General features: G+C 53.4%; 2 protein-coding genes and 1 long non-coding RNA gene across 4 annotated transcripts; 1 reads left to right on the forward strand and 2 right to left on the reverse strand.

The window, feature by feature from the left end:
* The first annotated feature begins 3,078 nt into the window (after window positions 1-3,078).
* On the forward strand, window positions 3,079-14,027 carry HSPBP1 (HSPA (Hsp70) binding protein 1). Its single transcript, XM_049621442.1, is given in 8 exon segments — window positions 3,079-3,284; window positions 3,286-3,418; window positions 5,134-5,338; window positions 7,706-7,930; window positions 9,948-10,103; window positions 10,214-10,310; window positions 10,854-10,965; window positions 13,725-14,027. Coding segments are annotated over 8 exon segments (1,209 nt in total). The 3' UTR covers window positions 13,800-14,027.
* Window positions 3,729-4,500, reverse strand: LOC125915593 (uncharacterized). Of its 2 annotated transcripts, none has more exons than XR_007455705.1 (2): window positions 4,313-4,500; window positions 3,729-4,221 (listed from the first exon to the last, which is right to left on the reverse strand). It is a non-coding gene; the product is annotated as an uncharacterized LOC125915593 (long non-coding RNA). The 2 variants fall into 2 exon arrangements; XR_007455704.1 differs by having other exon boundaries at window positions 3,729-4,224.
* LOC125915571 (60S ribosomal protein L17-like) lies at window positions 6,560-7,122 on the reverse strand. Its single transcript, XM_049621514.1, has one exon. The coding sequence runs from the start codon at window positions 7,032-7,034 to the stop codon at window positions 6,594-6,596; it is 441 nt and encodes a 146-aa protein (XP_049477471.1). The 5' UTR covers window positions 7,035-7,122; the 3' UTR covers window positions 6,560-6,593.
* Window positions 14,028-16,627: the final 2,600 nt, after the last annotated feature.

Below are 16,627 nucleotides of genomic sequence, written 5' to 3' on the forward strand. Positions count from 1 at the left end.
GACATCCACGGATCTGTGCTCAGGTAGATCTCCACATAATCCAGGACTCCTGTATCAGGTACCCAAAGGTGTTAGACACCCGTTTAGTCCCCAAGTCCCCTATAAAGTGGACCCAAGAGCTTCTAGTCTCCTAGACAACTGCCTTCATTCTGTAAACCTTTATTTAACACCAAATCTGAATGCTGGCCCCGTCCACATGGTGAGGGGACACCAGGGAACCACACCAACAAAGATCTTTGCCCCGTGGAGCTTCCACGGCAGTGGACACAGCAGGTGATAAACGAGATAAGCGAAGTGTATGTTTTGACAGTCAAGTCTCTGGAGACAAGTGCCGAGGAGCAGATGAGGGGTGCAGGAAGTGTTTGTTGGGTGGAGTAGGATTTTTTAAGCGGTGCCAAGAAAGACTTCTCCAGTGAGGGAACACTGAAGGAAAATGAAGGTCAGAGCTGTGTGGACAAAGTAACTTCCACGCAGGGGACAGCAAGTGCAAAGGCCCTACAGTGCATGGTGGGAACCTCGAAGGGTCAGTGTGGCTGGAGGAGCAAGAGAGGGGGAGAGACAGAAAATGAGGTGAGGAGGCAGATCATACAGGACCCTATTAGAAGCAGGGTGACCATATGCCTGGTATTCTGTAATTATCGTCATCACCATCATTATTTGGTATTCTGTAATTATTAATGAGGTCTGTTTGCACTCTGAAGTCTCGCTATGCATTGAAAATTGTATGATCACCCTACTCATAAGGTCATCATAAGGACTATGGCTTTTGTAGGGTACCTGGGGAGTTTTCCTGTAGGCCAGCATTATATTATACGTATATTAACATACACATCGTTATGTATAATTACACGTTGTATTTACATAGGTTGTATGGTTCCATGCATAATAACGTATTGTAAATACTATAAATCAACTTGTACATGGGTATATCTAAGGATGGTAGGCTGAATAACAGCCCCCAGAGATGCCCACATCCTAATTTCCCAGAACCTGGGCCTATGTCACCTTATGTAGCAAAAGAGACTTTGCAGATGTGACTGAGTTGAAGATCTGGAGATGGGCAGATGATCCTGGTTATCTGGGTGGGCCCTGTAGGTAATCGCAAGGATCCTTATGAAAGGGTAGCAGGGGACGGTCAGAGTCGGAGGAGATGGGACCAAGACAGCAGAAGCCAATGTGATGTAGCCACAATCCAAGGAATGTGGGTGGTCTCTGGAAGACAGAAAAGGCAGGCAGCAGATTTTCTCCTAGACCTTCGAGAAGGAACACAGTCCTGCTGCTACCTTGATTCTAACTGAGTAAGAACCATTTTGGACATCAGACCACCAGAACTGTAAGATAATAAATCTGTGTTGTGTTAAGCCACCAAATTTTTCGTAATTTATTTTTTAAATGTTTATTTGTTTATTTTTTTTTTTTGAGAGAGAAAGAGCGTGAGTGGAGGAGGGGCAGAAAGAAAGGGAGAGAGAGAATCCCAAGCAGACTCCATCACTGTCAGCGCAGAGCCCTATGCAGGGCTTGACGCAGGGATCCCCGAAGGGCTCCATCACACGAATTGAAGAGTCCATGCTTAACCGACTGAGGCACCCAGGCGCTTCTTTCATAATTTGTTAAAGGCAGCAATAGAAAGACATACAATAGCGTACAGGGCGTGAGGGTAGGGGTAGGAGCCCAGACCCCTGATAGCTATTTTGCTCAGTGCTACAAACACCGCCCGCGGGTGTCCAGGGCTTTTACGTTGTCTCTCCAATTCTGTCCCAAATACAACCTCGCACACTCCTGGCGCAGCAGGATGTGCAATCCGTGTGCGACTGTGGCCGCCACCTGAGCTGAGTGCAACCTTCTCCTAGCGGGGCAGGGCGGGGCCCCTAATGGAAGACTAGAACCAGGGGTTAAGCCCAGCTCGAGGCAAATAGCTCTACAGACCGGGCATATTCCCAGACCCGGGCCCCACACATGGCGCACAGAACTGGCAAGCCTCCCGAACCACCTAGTCCGAGCATTTTGCTTTGGCTGCGGCCTTCAGGAATCCCCCCTTCCTGTGCACCCGGCAGGACCCAGGGAAGATTCCAAGAGGCAGAGGCTGGGTGATAATAGGTGTCCGCAGGCGCTGCAGCGGGAACGAGGGAGCCCCCTTTGACGACTGGGGAAACTGAGGCCAGGAGTGGGGTGGAATGGGCCAAAGGCTGCTTACATCAAATATTAGGGGTGAGAACCTAGGGCTCCAGTAAAAGATGCAGCAGGTGTCCAGGTGCAGGGGAAAAGGCCCTAGGCTGAGGGACCTGCCCAACCTGCAAGTAGGGGGTGGGGCCTAACAGGGAGCGGCCAGCTCATCGGCACGCGGCGGGGCTCAGGGGAGGGGTGGAGTCAAGCTGGGAGAGGCCGAAAGGCCCAGAACAGGGGCGGAGCGTGAGGTGGCAGGGCGGGGCGAGAACATTGGTGTGGGCGGAGCTACACTGTGGGCGGGGCGAAGCCACGGCAGGGGTGGAGCTTGCAAGGAGGACCAGGGGACGCGGATCTTAAGGGGCGAGATCTGGGTCGGGGCGGAGCTTAGGCTGAGAATGAAGCGGGGGGCGGGGCCGGCCGCCTTATCCGGCCAGGTGGGAAGGGCTTAAGAGCCGGGAAAGCCTCCTGGATCAAGGTTGGGAGGGTGCGCCGGGAACTTCCGGGCGAGTTTGGCGCATTTCCGGTCAAGATGGCGGCGCCCAGCAGAGTCAGGTGCGGGCGACTCTGTCTTTAGTAGCGGCGGCGACTCACAGCCCGGGGAGGTGAGTCTTGGGTTAGGGAGGTCCGTCTCGCTCTGGCTCCTCTCTTTGGAGAGGAAGGAGAGGGGATTTGTTGCTAAGGCGTCCAAAGGGGGGGCTTGTTGCCAAGGAGGCAGGGCAGTGGGGTTGCTAAGAGACGGGAACGCACTTAGGGGCGATGGGGGAGGGGGTTGCTAGGTTGCTAGTTGGAGTGGGTGGGGCCTGTTGCGAGGGAGGAAGGAGGGGCGTGTGACTTTGGGGAAGGGTCCTGTGGGTCTGCAGGAAGGAAATAGGGCTGTGGCTATGGTGGGTGCGGGCAGAGTGGTTTGGGGTCATGGGCGGGCGCCCAGCTCCCCTAAAACGCCGCCTTCTCAGCAGACCCCCAGGAGTCGACCCGACGGGACGCCAGAGCTACCTCAGCGGTGACCACCCGCTCTCCCAGACACATTCTTCCCTTCACAAACAGCCCATGGCGGACCAAGGCTCTGGGGGTAGCCGCCTCCCCCTGGCGCTGCCCCCGGCCTCCCAGGGTTGCTCCTCAGGGGGGCGGCGGCTCCTCGGCGGGGAACTCGAGCCATCCTCCGCCCCCGCGAAACCTCCAAGGCCTTCTGCAGATGGCTATCACGGCGGGCTCTCAGGAACCAGAGCCCCCTCCAGAGCCCATGAGTGAAGAGGTAAAGGGTGGGGATCCCGGAAGTGGGGAGAGGGGGTAGGTGTGACAGAAATCTCTCGGGAAGTGCGTCCTGGGCAGGGGCGGGAGTCCAGGTGTGAGGGCATAGCGGGCTGTGTGTGTGCCAGGTGGGGTTACAGTAGACTGAAGGTCAGATCTCAGAAGTGCCTGCGAGGGCAGATCCCTGGATCCCAGCATCCCGTCGAGGTGCAGAGTTGCACAGTAGCTTTGTGGTGAGAAGGGAAAGGGAGCCGGGCAGACCTGGTTTCGGCAGTATCCAGCTGTGTGACCTTGGGTATGGCACTTCACCTCTCTGAGCAGCAGGTTCTTTATTTGCAAGTTGATGATGACGCTAAGAATAACAGCACTTCATAGGGTATTTCTGAGGTTCCCGTTTAAGTAGGGGTCCACACAGCGCCGGGCAGTGTTCCTGAAGACAGCAGGCTGTTCTCATCAAGAGTGCAGGCTCTGGGGACAGGCACTTAGGTTTGACGTTAGGCTTTGTGGGTGGCCGACACTGTGACCTTGGGCAAGTCACAGCCTTTCTGGGCCTCGGTTTTCTCATCTGTGAAGTGGGGATAGCGATACTCACCTGGGAGGGTTGTCTTGGAGATTAGTTAGCAATACTGGTTATATGTGATGTTTAGTGGCCGATGGTGATTATAGTATACAAAATATTGTGCTGATCCAGTGATGTCATTGAACGTTTAGGACAATGAGGTAGGAATAGGCACAGAAGGATTAACATCTTGCCCAAATTCATCCAGGACTTGTGACTACAGAGCCCGCATATGAGCACTAACAGACCTGCTGGGAAAAAAAAAAACAAAACAAGAAATCAGTGGCCAGCTCTCAGCTGTCATCTTACTTGACCTAACAGGCAGCATTTGATTCCTACCCATCTCCTTGATCTCTTTCTTCATTTGTTTTCTAGAACAACAGTGTCCTGGTTTTATCCTTACTCACTGGCTCTCCTTCCCTCTCCTCTGCTGGTTCTTCCTCATTCTCCAGCCTCTGAATGAATGCGTACCCCAGGGCTCTCCTCTTACCTACCTGTGCTCACTTCCTTTGTGAGCTCATGTTGTGTTGAGACTTCCCCCTGACCACTCTCAAATTTATAACTCTAGACCGGTGGTTCTGATATTATCTCTCTGTGGACATTTGACAACCAGCAGAGACATGTTTAGTTGTTCAACTCGGGGCAGGGGGTTGGCTGCTGGCATCTAGTAGGTAGAGACCAGGGCAGCTGCTTGCCGCTCAACATCGTCCAGTGTACCCACGCCCAACAGAACCATCCAGCTCAGGGTGTCAGTAGAGCCAGGTTGAGAAAGCCAGGTCTAGGCTGGACCTCCTCTCTGAGCTCCAGCATTTCGCCTTGGGTGTGTAATAGATCTCTCAAGCTGAACACGTTGAAAAATGAGCTCTAATCTCCACTCCTCATGTTCCATACCCGCTTCCCCTCCCGTTTTCCCCATCTCCTTCTAGTTGCTCAGGACAGAGACCTAGGAGTGCCTTCTTTCCCACCCCGTTGCCACTCTCTCCATAAATCTCGTGTCTAGAAAGTTGTGAATAGAAAAGACGCTCAACGGAAACCTGTTGATCGAAGGAGCAGTCAGCTCCCGCATGTTGGCCGTTATTAGCAACAACTGTTAGGCGCGAACGAATTACTGACAGAGGGTTGCTTCTTTCCCCACCCTCCTGCCCGGTCTCGCGCCCCAGAGGCGTCAGTGGCTGCAGGAGGCCATGTCCGCCGCCTTCCGGGGCCAGCGGGAGGAGGTGGAACAGATGAAGAACTGCCTCCGAGTGCTGTCCCAGCCTACACCCTCCTTGGCTGGGGAGGCCGAACTGGCCGCTGACCAGCAGGAGCGTGAGGGGGCCCTGGAGCTGCTGGCCGACCTGTGCGAGAACATGGACAATGCTGCAGGTACCCCCCGGGCTGCCCCCCCTCCCCCCCGCCTCCAGGGTCCTGCCCCTTCTCCCTGGTCTCCCCCCTGTCTCTTCCCTCCTCTGCAGCCCCGGGTCCCTCTGTGTCTCAGCCCCTGTCCTTCCTTTCGGGGATCACACTGTCAGCCTCTCCCCCAGCCTCCCGGCCTCCAGCCTCTCCCTCTCTAGTCTGGTCCCAGATGTGACTGCCCTGCCTCTTCCTGCCTGGTCCCCTTGTCATCAGGAGGGGACCTTCTCTCACCCCACCAGCCCGGCGGCACGTCTGCCTCCCCGATATCCTCCCAAACTGGTCATTTCTCCCTGGTCTCTTGCGTGTGCACTGTCACTCCCCAGAACACGAGTGAGGAGGTGGTTCGGGGCAGGACGGTCAGAGAGGGTCTCCCCGAGGGGTGCCGTTTGGTCAGAGACCTGAAGCGGTGGAGTGAGTTATGAGATTAGCTCTGGAAAAAGCTAATGGGGTATGGCCAGTGCAAAGGCCCTGAGGTGGGAACATACCTGGGACGTGCAGGAACAGCAGTAGGGCCAACAGGCCAGAATGGAGTGAGGGAAGGGCGGGAGGTGGGAGGGGGCGCTGGGTGTAGAGGGCCTTGCAGGCCAGAGTCGGTGCTGGGGTTTTGTTCTAAATGCCGAGGAGCTGGTAGAAGGAGGACATTCTACTTTCAGTCGCAGGGGCATAATATAGTCATTGAGGGTGTGGATTTGTCTTTTCTGGCCGTTTCACGTCAATGGAATCATAGAATATGTGGCCTCCGAGTGGACGTTTTCAAGGGTTTTCCATGTGGGAGCCTGTAACTGGAACTTTATTCCTCTCTGGAACAACCTATTGTGTGGATAGGTCACGGGTTTGCTTATCCATTCATCAGTTAATGGACATTAGGGTCATTTCCCCCATTGCTTATTGAGAATACTGCCCTCGTGAACATTGGTGCAAGTGTCTGTTTGAGTCTGTGCTTTCCGTGGTTTTGGGTCTTTATGTACGAGTGGTCATATGACAACGCTGCGTGTAACTTCTCAAGGAACCACCAAGCTCGCTGATACCACTTTATTTACAAGAACAGGTGCTGGGCCGTAGTTTGCTGAGCCCCGGTCTAGTATGAGGTTCTCCCACAGGGAGATTGGGGGTCAGTACCGGAATTCAGTGGGCTGCAGCCTGGGACCCTAAGCCCCCAAATGCTGACTTTTTTTTTTTTTTTTTTTCTATTTTTACTTTTATTTGCATATATTTCATGCAGAATTTACTCCCGGGCCATAAGTTTTTGTTTCTTCACTTTCTTCTGGGTTATTTTTTTCTTCTGTGCAACCTCCTCTTCTGGTTTAGGAACAATCCGCTCTTTTTCAGTAAGGATCATCTCAATGTGGTAGGGAGAGCTCATGCATGGGCTAATCCGACCATGAGCCCTGTAAGTTCTACGCCGCATTTTGGGGGCTTTGTTCACCTGGATGTGCTCAACGACCAGAGAATCTACATCTAAACCCTTACGTTCAGCATTGCTCTCTGCATTTGTAAGCACGTGCAGTAAAAATTCGGCACTCTTTTTGGGCCACCGACCCTGTGTCCAGCCCCACTGTTTGGCCTGGGCACACCTACCAACTCCACCATTGTAGCGTTGGAATGGCACACATTGCTTCTGCAAAGTGACATCTTTCAGATACTTGGTGGCCTTTCGGATATGCATTCTTGATGGCCTGGGCAGTTTCCCGTGTGTTCTTAGAGTGAACACGAAGATTTGAATCTCTTGATTTGCATGATTTTGTCGGGTTTTCCGGGTCAAGTGAATAGCGAACCATTTTCAGAGATCACCTCAGGCCGCTTACGGGAAGAGAAACGCTGACATTTTTGAGACCTCGGAGGGATGCCTGGTTGGGTGCCTGGAGAAAGCCCGCACTTGAGGCAGGCTCCCCTGGGAGGCAGCCTCACCCTCCAGCCTCAGCTGGCGTATTAACTTGTGAGGGTGGCAGTAACAAAGCACCACAGAATGGGAGGCTTGAACAGACTTGTGTCGCCTCACACCTCTGGAGACTGGAAGTCTGAGATCCAGGTGTGGGCAGGGTCAGTTTCTCCTGGGCTCGGGTCTCCTTGGTTTGCAGGTGGCTGCCTTCTCCGCGTGTCCACACGTGGTCTTCCCTGCGTGCATGTCTGTGTCCTGATCTCTTATAAGGACACCGATCGTACCAGATTAGCACCCACCCTGATGACCTCACTCTACCTGGGTGATTTCTTAAAAGGCCCTGTTTCCCCATACGTTACATCCTTAGACACTCGGGGCTTCAGCATACGAATGTTGGGGGGGAGGGCACAGCTCAGCCCCTAGCACCCGAACTCTCGTCTCCCTTCTCTCTGGCACAGACTTCTGCCAGCTGTCAGGCATGCACCTGCTGGTGGGCCGGTACCTGGAGGCAGGGCCCGCGGGGCTGCGGTGGCGGGCGGCACAGCTCATCGGCACCTGCAGCCAGAACGTGGCGGCCATCCAGGAGCAGGTGCTAGGCCTGGGCGCCCTGCGCAAATTGCTGCGGCTTCTCGACCGGGACTCCTCTGACTTGGTGCGCGTGAAGGCCCTGTTCGCCATCTCCTGTGAGTGTCGGGGGGGCTGCGGGGAGGCGCACAGATCCTGCTGGGATCTGCCTGGGGGCAGGTGGAGGGGGACCTGAATGTTCAGTTATGCCCATTACCCGTTGAGACTCTGTGCTGGGTGCCAGGACTGGGTGGTGAGCTTGCCAACCCCCTGTCACTCAGAGAGCCAGACCCTAGTGCCACGGGAATGCTGCTCAACACGTCAGAGTCGTCAGTCTCTGTTGCCCTTCCTTGTCGTGAGGAGGGGGCCGTCCTTGCCTGAGAGGGTGGCCTCCACCCATTAGAGATACCAGTGGCTCTCACTCACGCTGTCTCCTGGGGAACAGGTGCCTGGATGGGGCTGATGCCGACACCTGTGGGGCACTCTCTGTGCCAGGCCCCATGCCAAGCCTGGGCGAGCATTAGCTTGCTTAGCCCGCACACACACCGTTGGAGGTAGGGAGACTGAATCCGTGTCAAGGACAGACCAGGTCAGGTAGCCTAAGTGACAACCCGGGCGCCCTGCAAGGACGTGCAGGTGCGCGGTGGGAGCCCAGGCAGTGCTCTCCACCATGCGCTGGGCCCCGTCTATGTGTGCGCCATGCTGGGGGCCCCCATTTGACGGTTTCTTTCTGTCTTTTTTTTTTTTTTTTTTTGAATAAGCTTCGTTGGGATGAAATTCACAGGCTATACAATTCATCCTTTTGTTTATTTTTAAAACAGTTTTAATGTTTATTTATTTTTGAGAGACAGAAAGAGCGAGGGAGGCAGAGGATGAGAAGCAGGCTCTGAGCTGTCAAGCGCAGAGGCTGACTTGGGGCTCGAACCTGTGAACTGTGAGATCATGACCTGAGCCGAAGTCAGATGCTTAACTGACTGAGCCACCCAGAAACCCCATCATCCCTTTGAAGTGTACAGTTTAGTGTATCCTCAAGGCTGTGCAACCGTCACCGCTGTCGAACTCCAGAACATTTCCATCGCTCCCAAGAGAAGCCCCACGCCTGTTAGCGGCCCCTCCGTGCCCCCTTTCCTCCGGCCCCTGGCAGCCACCCACAGCCTGCTTACTGCACACATAGATTTGCCTGCCCCGGACATGTGGCTCTCCGAACCCCACAGTTTAGGGATTTTTTTAAGTTGTAGAAACCCCCGCACAAACTTAAAAAGCACAAGCAGGGGGAGGGGCAGAGAGAGAGAGAGAGAGAGAGAGAGAGAGAGAGAGAGAGAGAGAATCCCAAGCAGCCTCCACACTGTCAGCGCAGAGCCCAACTTGGGGCTAAAACTGATGAATTGTGAGATCATGACCTGAGCCGTAATCAGGAGTCAGACACTTAACCGACTGAGCCACCCAGGCGCCTCGAGGGATTTTCATGGAGGCTTTCTCACGTAGGCGTGATGGATCATTGATTTCACTTCCAGTCCCTTTCTCCTTTCTGGAGGATGGGAGGTGGGGCTGGAAGTTCCAAGTTTCTAATCATGGGTTGGTCTTTCTGGTAAGTAAACCCCATCCAGTAGTCCACCCAGAGTCACCTCATTAGAACAAAAGATGCTCCTATCACCCAGAAACTTCCAAGGGTTTTGAGACGTTGGTGTCAGGAAAGGGGGCAGAGACCAAGTATGTATTTAGTATGTCACAGTGGTCCCGGGAGAAGAACAGGGAGGCTAGGAAGGAAGGGATTGCGGCAAGGGTGCGGGAAAGAGTCCTGGAGGAGGTGGCATCTGGAAAGTCACCTGCAAAACTGGGGAGACAGATGGACAGGCAGACCTTGGGTGGCTTGGCCACAGAGGGTGGACAGAGAGACTCAGTTCCCCAGAGGTCCCGAGAGCCAGAGCAGGATGGGGAAGAGGTGGGTCAGTGTTGTCTTCTAATAGCTTGCGTTAATCATGTCTCAGTAAAAAAAAAAAATACCTAAAAAAAAAATAATGCTTATGAAGCGTGGGTCCCTAGAAGTTGATGTTGATGGTGGTGACGGTGGTGAGGATTCTGGTGATGGTGGTGACCGTGACCTCGAGGTTCCTCCCCCCGCTTGTCTCCCCCCAGGCCTGGTCCGGGAGCAGGAGGCTGGGCTTCTACAGTTCCTGCGCCTGGACGGCTTCTCCGTGTTGATGCGGGCCATGCAGCAGCAGGTGCAGAAGCTCAAGGTCAAGTCAGCGTTCCTGCTGCAGAACCTGCTGGTGGGCCACCCCGAACACAAAGGTGGGGCAGCCAGGGCGGGGGCCCCAGGGACGGTCCCAAAGGGAGGGTGGGCGGTGTGTGGGGGGGAGGGGTGTGGACTGCCCCTCTGACCCCCAAGACCCTTCCCCCAGGGACCCTGTGCTCCATGGGGATGGTCCAGCAGCTGGTGGCCCTGATCCGGACAGAACACAGCCCCTTCCATGAGCATGTGCTTGGAGCCCTGTGCAGGTATGCTGGGGCCTCCGAGAGGGCGAGGCCTGTGCCAGGCACCACCCCTCCCCCCCACACCTCCCAGGCTGGCACCACTGGGCTCCCGCCCACCAGCCTCTTCCCTGATGGGATTCGGGAGCTTGGGCCTTTCCCACAGAGGGGGCAGGCATCATTGTGCTGGCCCTCCCTGAGCAGTAGTTTCCTCACTTGTAGGGCTGACACGGCAGCCTGGGAGGAGGGGCAGAGGCTTACCCCGCTCCCCCCACACACGGTACTGGCAGATTAGTGTCTGCACGAGAGGACACGGGGAGCAGCCCGTCATGCAGGTGGCGGCTCCCGTGTGCCGAGCGGGCTCCAGGCCAGGCTCTGTGCCAGGTGCCTTATTTTGTACCAGTCTCATCGTAGTCCCTGGGGTGGCGTGGGGACGGTGTGAGATCTGCATCCGGATGGGGAAACTGAGGCCCAGCGTGGGGAACTGTCTTGCCCGGGCTCCTGTGGGAGCAGCGTGGGGGCGGGCCTGTGTAGAGCGGGGTCCCAAGGATTGCTCTCCTGTCCCCGCAGCCTGGTGACAGACTTCCCCCAGGGCGTGCGGGAATGCCGGGAGCCCGAGCTGGGCCTGGAGGAGCTGCTCCGTCACCGAGTCCAGCTGCTACAGCAGCACGAGGAGTACCAGGTACGGCCCGCGGGCGTGGCTGCGGCACCTGCTGCGTCCTTCCTGTGTCTCTCGCCGCGTGCCTCGTGCTCTGAGCTAGCGCTGCTGCACGGGCGAATGGGAGCCCGGGGTGCCGTAAGGGGTTAGTTAGCAGTCATTTATTTATAGCCAAATCGTATAGTTATTTACATCCTGTCAGAGTTTTAACAATTAATATTTATTAGATTGCTAAATAACAAGTCTGATAAGTAGCAACCAATGAGATAATTGAATAAGAAACGAGATAAGTAACTCGTGTATTTAATTAGGTAATAAGTAACAAGTGATAACTCAGATAATTAATCAGGAACAAATAAGTGATAAAGAGCAACTAATTAAATATTCGTACAGTTGTTTAATTGTTTAAGTGATTTAGCTGATAATTAAACGTGTCACACTCCAGGGACAACTGTTCGACTGAGTCCGTTCCTCTGTGACACTGTCGAGAGTTCACAGAGGTGCTGGGAGTGAGGAGCAGGGATGACCAGGAGAGGCACAGTGTCCACTCCTAGGGGCTTGCCCCGACCTCATCACAGGGACGCGTGGAAACATGTGCCCACAGATCGTGGGGTCGACGGACCCCCAACCCGGCCTGGGCTCACTTCCAGCTGGGGAGTGCTTTAGTTGTTGCATTCGATCCCTGAGCCGCCTGCGTGGCAGGTGATACCACGGCCTACTGGTGAGGACCCTCCTGGTGAGACAGGTCACCTGTGAACTGACCAGCACTCCTTTTGCCTTTTTTTTTTTTTTTTGTTCCAAAAAAAAAAAAAGTCTGTTAGCTCTATTTGGTTTTAATTTTTCTTTTAACATTTATTTTTGAGAGGAGACAGAGCACAAGCAGGGGAGGGGCAGAGGGAGAGAGGGAGACACGGACTCAGAAGCCGGCTCCAGGCTCTCACCTGTCAGCACAGAGTCCGATGAGGGTCTCGAACTCATGAGCCGTGAGGTCATGACCTGAGCTGAAGTCGGACGCTCAACCGACTGAGCCACCCAAGCGCCCTGCTTAACAGTTCTATTGAGGTATAAGTGTCATGTAATAAACTCCACTTATTTAAAGTGTGCAACGTGAGAAGCTTAGACATATGGATACACCTGTGGAAACCTTTATTCTTCCTTGCCTCCCTTTGTCGGGGGCAGCTCAGCCATGTGCCAGGCCCTGATCTGGGTGCTGGGGGTTTGGGGAGGAGGAAAAGGGTACAGCCTTCGCTCTCACGGGGGCTCAGGGGTGATAAACATGCAGACACGCAGAAATACATACTTACAAGTACATGTATACCTTGTGTGTGCGTGTATATGTGCATGCATAATACATGCAGTGTTTGTATAGTGTAATTTAACACGGATAGTATGACATCAGGAGGTTACAAGTACGTTGACGGAAAAAACGTGAGGGGGCAGAGAAGACGGGGCAGTGATGCGTTAGATCTGGTGCCATATCAGTTTCCTACGGCTGCTCTAACAGTACCACAGACTGGGTGGCTTAACGCAGGGAGGTATGCTCTCGCAGTTCTGGGGACTAGAAGTCTGAAGGCAAGGTGTCGGCAGGGCCGTGCTCCCTCTGAAGGTTCTAGGGGAATAATCCTTCCGCTTCCAGCTGCTAGTAGTTGCTGGCAATCTTTGGCTTGTGGATGTGCCGGTCCGGTTTCTGCCTCCATTTTCACATGGGCCTTCTCCTGTGTCTGTGTGTCTGTCTTGGAAATCTTTCCAGATACTCAGAGGTCTGCTTTAATTTCAGCATAATTGAGTGACACAGTTGGCATGATATCCCGTAAGGTGATTCTGTCATGACTTAGTCCTCTTTTGTAGGTAAATTTAAGAGTTAAATTTCATGAATGCTGCAAGGTAGGTCGCTTGTTCCGCACCATGACCCCTGTTGACGGACATGCTGGTTGTTGCTACCACTCTGCTAAAGGAATAACGTTTTTACCTGTTACTTAATATGCATGAATATGGCTATAGGACAATTTCCAGAGAGGGAAAAGCGGCCAGGTTAAGGTAGGTTAAAGTGAAGGTACAGAGTTAGGGGCCGTTTTGTTAGCTATTGCCAAATTGCTCTCTATAAGGATGGAACCAGTTGATGAGGACGCCCAAGGGTCCCTTAAGCCATTTGGTCTTTTTCTAAGCCGATTGGGGAAAAGTAGTATTCCAGACCGGTTTACATTTGCGTTTCTGCAGTGAGTAACGTCAGACAGCTTTCCTTTCTCGTGAACTGCTCATTCGTATCCTGTGCCCATTCGTCTACAGGGTGGTGGTTTTTATAATCGATTTATTTTAAAGCTCTTGAAGTATTAAATATGTTAGCCTTTTCAGACGAGTTGCAAATATTTTTCACCCCAAACTGTTGTTTTTCTTTCATTTTTGTTTCTGGCATCTTTTTGCCAAGCAGAACCCTTTCAGGTTCATACAGTCCAGTCTTTCAGTGGTGTTTGTACCTGTGGAAGGGGTTTTAGTTTTAAGTGGTGATTAGTAGGGGTCGGTCGTACCTGGGAGTTAGGGCACAAGGAGCTGAGGGGAGGACTCACCAGTGGGGTTTGATGGAGGCTGCGCGGCCCCTGGTTCTAGGTCAGTAGTCCGGGCACAGGGGAGAATGATGGATCCCGCTGGCATGGATCTCCGCTGAGATCTGAGGACCCTGGGAGGCTTCTGGGTCAGGCAGTGCGGAGGGCAGAGACCCCGAAGCAGGGGTGGGCCTCTGCACTCAGGACTCCGCCTCTTGTCCCCCCACCCCCACCCCCATCCAGGAGGAGCTGGAGTTCTGTGAAAAGCTGCTACAGACCTGTTTCTCCAGCCCGACGGATGACAGCATGGATCGGTGAAACCTGGTGGCTTATCGCCTGTCTCCGTGGAGCCCCAGGCCTCCTGCCTCCCAAGAGAGAGCAGGGCCTTACTGGTGCATGGCCAGGGTGTGCCAGCCGGTCTCTGCTCAGCCCCCTGCAGGGGCACCGCAGAAGGCTCTGGCTCCCTGGATCTCACCTCTTGTGCTCTCACGCCCTTCCTCCTTCTTGTGTCCATACTGTTCTAATAAAGGTGTTTCTCTTCCTCCAGCTCATTCACTGCAGCCTTTGTCACCTCCCCTAGAGGATAGTTGGGGGGGTGGGGCACGATCTTACGGGACCGAGGGAGCCACGGAGGAGGAGAGGGCAGCGGGAGGAACCTGGAAAGAAAAGTGCTGCTCCCTAAAATCCGGAGCCATCGTCTCTCATCTTCTCAGGCCCTCTTGAGAGGGAGTGTGGTGGACACCCGCCCTCCCTTTTGACCATCCAGCGTCGCCAATTTCTCCATCAGAAGAATCCCCCACGTTTGATGTCCAAAGGGCCTGCCCGGAGGCGGGAGCCATGTTACTTCCCAGCATCCCGTGCAGAGGCATGTCACGTGACGTCAGCCCCACCAATTAGAGCCCACCGCGCGGCTTCTGGGCGCGGGAGATGGGGGGAAAGCGGGAGCAGGTGCACCGCGGCCAGCCCGAAGCGCTCTACTTGCCCAGGGCTTGGACATGGGCCTTGCTCCCGGCTGCAAAGCACTGAGAGATCCCCAGCCTTATCAGATATTGGGGCCGGAGACAGGTCTCACCCCCTTTCATAAATTCCTTGTCAGCTCAACCAAGTCTGGTCGTGTGTAACCAAGGCTCGTGACCAGTGCCATTTTTCAGACGAGGAATGTGAGCCCAGGGTGTTGATGCGTGGGCAAATTCACACAGCTAGGTTTCAGACCCGGGCTGGCTTCAAAGCTGTGCTCCTCCTGTACCCTGGTCTCCCAGCTCCATTTCGTACACGCTGATTCCTCTCGTGTGGCATTTACTCGTACTCTTGGGATTTGGGATGGGCCAATTATTTCACCCTTCTTCCCAAGTTCAGGATAAATTGAAAGGTAGCTACAGAATCCAAGAATTGGAGCTCAAGTATCACGTTTATTACCATTATGGCCAATCAAAGAAAGTAGCTTTAGTCTTGCTGCTACTCCCCCCAGCGTGAGACATGCTTGCCTGTCTGGTCACAGGCAGCACTGGACGAGCAGAGGCCTCCCCTTGGGTGCCGCAGGCCGCACTGGGCAAGCTGGCTCTAAGAGAGGGAGGGCTGGCGTGAGCCACGATGCCCATCCAATCTGGCAAATTGTTCCTCAGCCCCTAAAGGGGTTGGAGAGGCCAGGGGAGACACACTAAGCAATAGAAGTACCTCCGTGTGGAAATGTGAACAATGGGGAATGAGCGTTGTCACCAGACACTTTAAGCGCCTTCCAATTTTTTACGCATAACAGCATCGCCAACCTGTGAGTCCTGATAGGGGGGAGACACAGATTTTGGTCTTTAAAGCTGCTGCAGCTTCCCAGGTTCTTCCAGACTGACCATGTCAACTTCTCAGGTTTCTTTTGCTGGTTGAAAAGGGCTACCCCTCGTCTCTCAGTTCCTGAGCTTATGTGTTAAAATAATATGGCAACTGTGCAAACATGGAACAAAGCAAGCAAAATGCTGAGTAAAAGACAAAAGAATGTGACTGAAGAAAAGATGACCGAGGAACAGAAGGAAATGCATCACAACTGCTTCAAGCTGAGTTACAATAGGAACCTGGGTCCATTTTAAAACAACCCCCCCCCCCCCCAAAAAAAACAAAAACAAATCCCCAGGCATCTGGGTGGCTCAGACTTTGGCTCAGATCGTGATCTCACAGCTGGTTCGTTCAAGCCCCATGTCAGGCTCTGTGCTGACAGCTCAGAACCTGGAGCCCGCATCAGATTCTGTCTCCCCCACCTCTCTGCCCATCCTCCATTCTTTCGCTCTCTCAAAAATAAATGTTTCAAAAAATTAAAGAAACAACAAAAAACAAATCCCCAATGATGAAAAGGTTAAGATTGGCAAAACTAAGGAAACAAATAGAGGACTATGGTGGATTGTTCAGGAAATATTTACTCCCTCCCATTCCACCTCCATAAGAGAAGTACACTTCCCCACTCTGTTGGTGTGTGGAATTTATGTGCCTGCTCCCCATAACTTTGGGCTTGATTGTGTGACTTGCTTTGACCAATGGATGGTGGCAGATATGAGGCAACCTGAGACTTGAAATGCGCTAACAGATGGGCTCGACCTGGGCTGCTTCTCCCTTTCCTTGTGAGATGGTGCCCTGGGTAGCCCATGGTGCCAGAATACGAGAGACATGGGAAACAGAACCAACTTTGCCAAACTTCACATTGGCCAGCTCCAAGCTGTGAAAATGATAGATGCATGCTGCTGAGGTTGTGATTGTTACACAGCAGCAGATAACTGATACAAGGGCCAAAAATTAGCTCATGCAGCAAATCCACTGGAAATAGCAAGGACCAGAAGAAGAGACATATGTTAATAAGCAAATACAGGTGGAAATGAGAAAGATTAAAGCAAGTACAGAGGAGCTAACAAATGTGAAAGGCAAATGCATAACTGGCATCCTTGAAATGGGGAACAAACAACAAGAACAGGAAAATGTACTAAACATATGATTCAATAAAATGTCTCTGAAATAAAAAAAAGTAAATCTGCAGGTTAAAAAAATGAAAGGAATCCGTACACGCACACACTCGTCTGATCCTTACAGTGGGCCTGTAACATGAGCAAGGGCCTGTAACAAATTGGGGAAACAGAGGCAACAGTAAAGACAAGGCCTGGGCAAAAACC

This window comes from Panthera uncia (genome assembly GCF_023721935.1).
Source record: "Panthera uncia isolate 11264 chromosome E2 unlocalized genomic scaffold, Puncia_PCG_1.0 HiC_scaffold_19, whole genome shotgun sequence".
Lineage (NCBI taxonomy): Eukaryota > Metazoa > Chordata > Mammalia > Carnivora > Felidae > Panthera > Panthera uncia.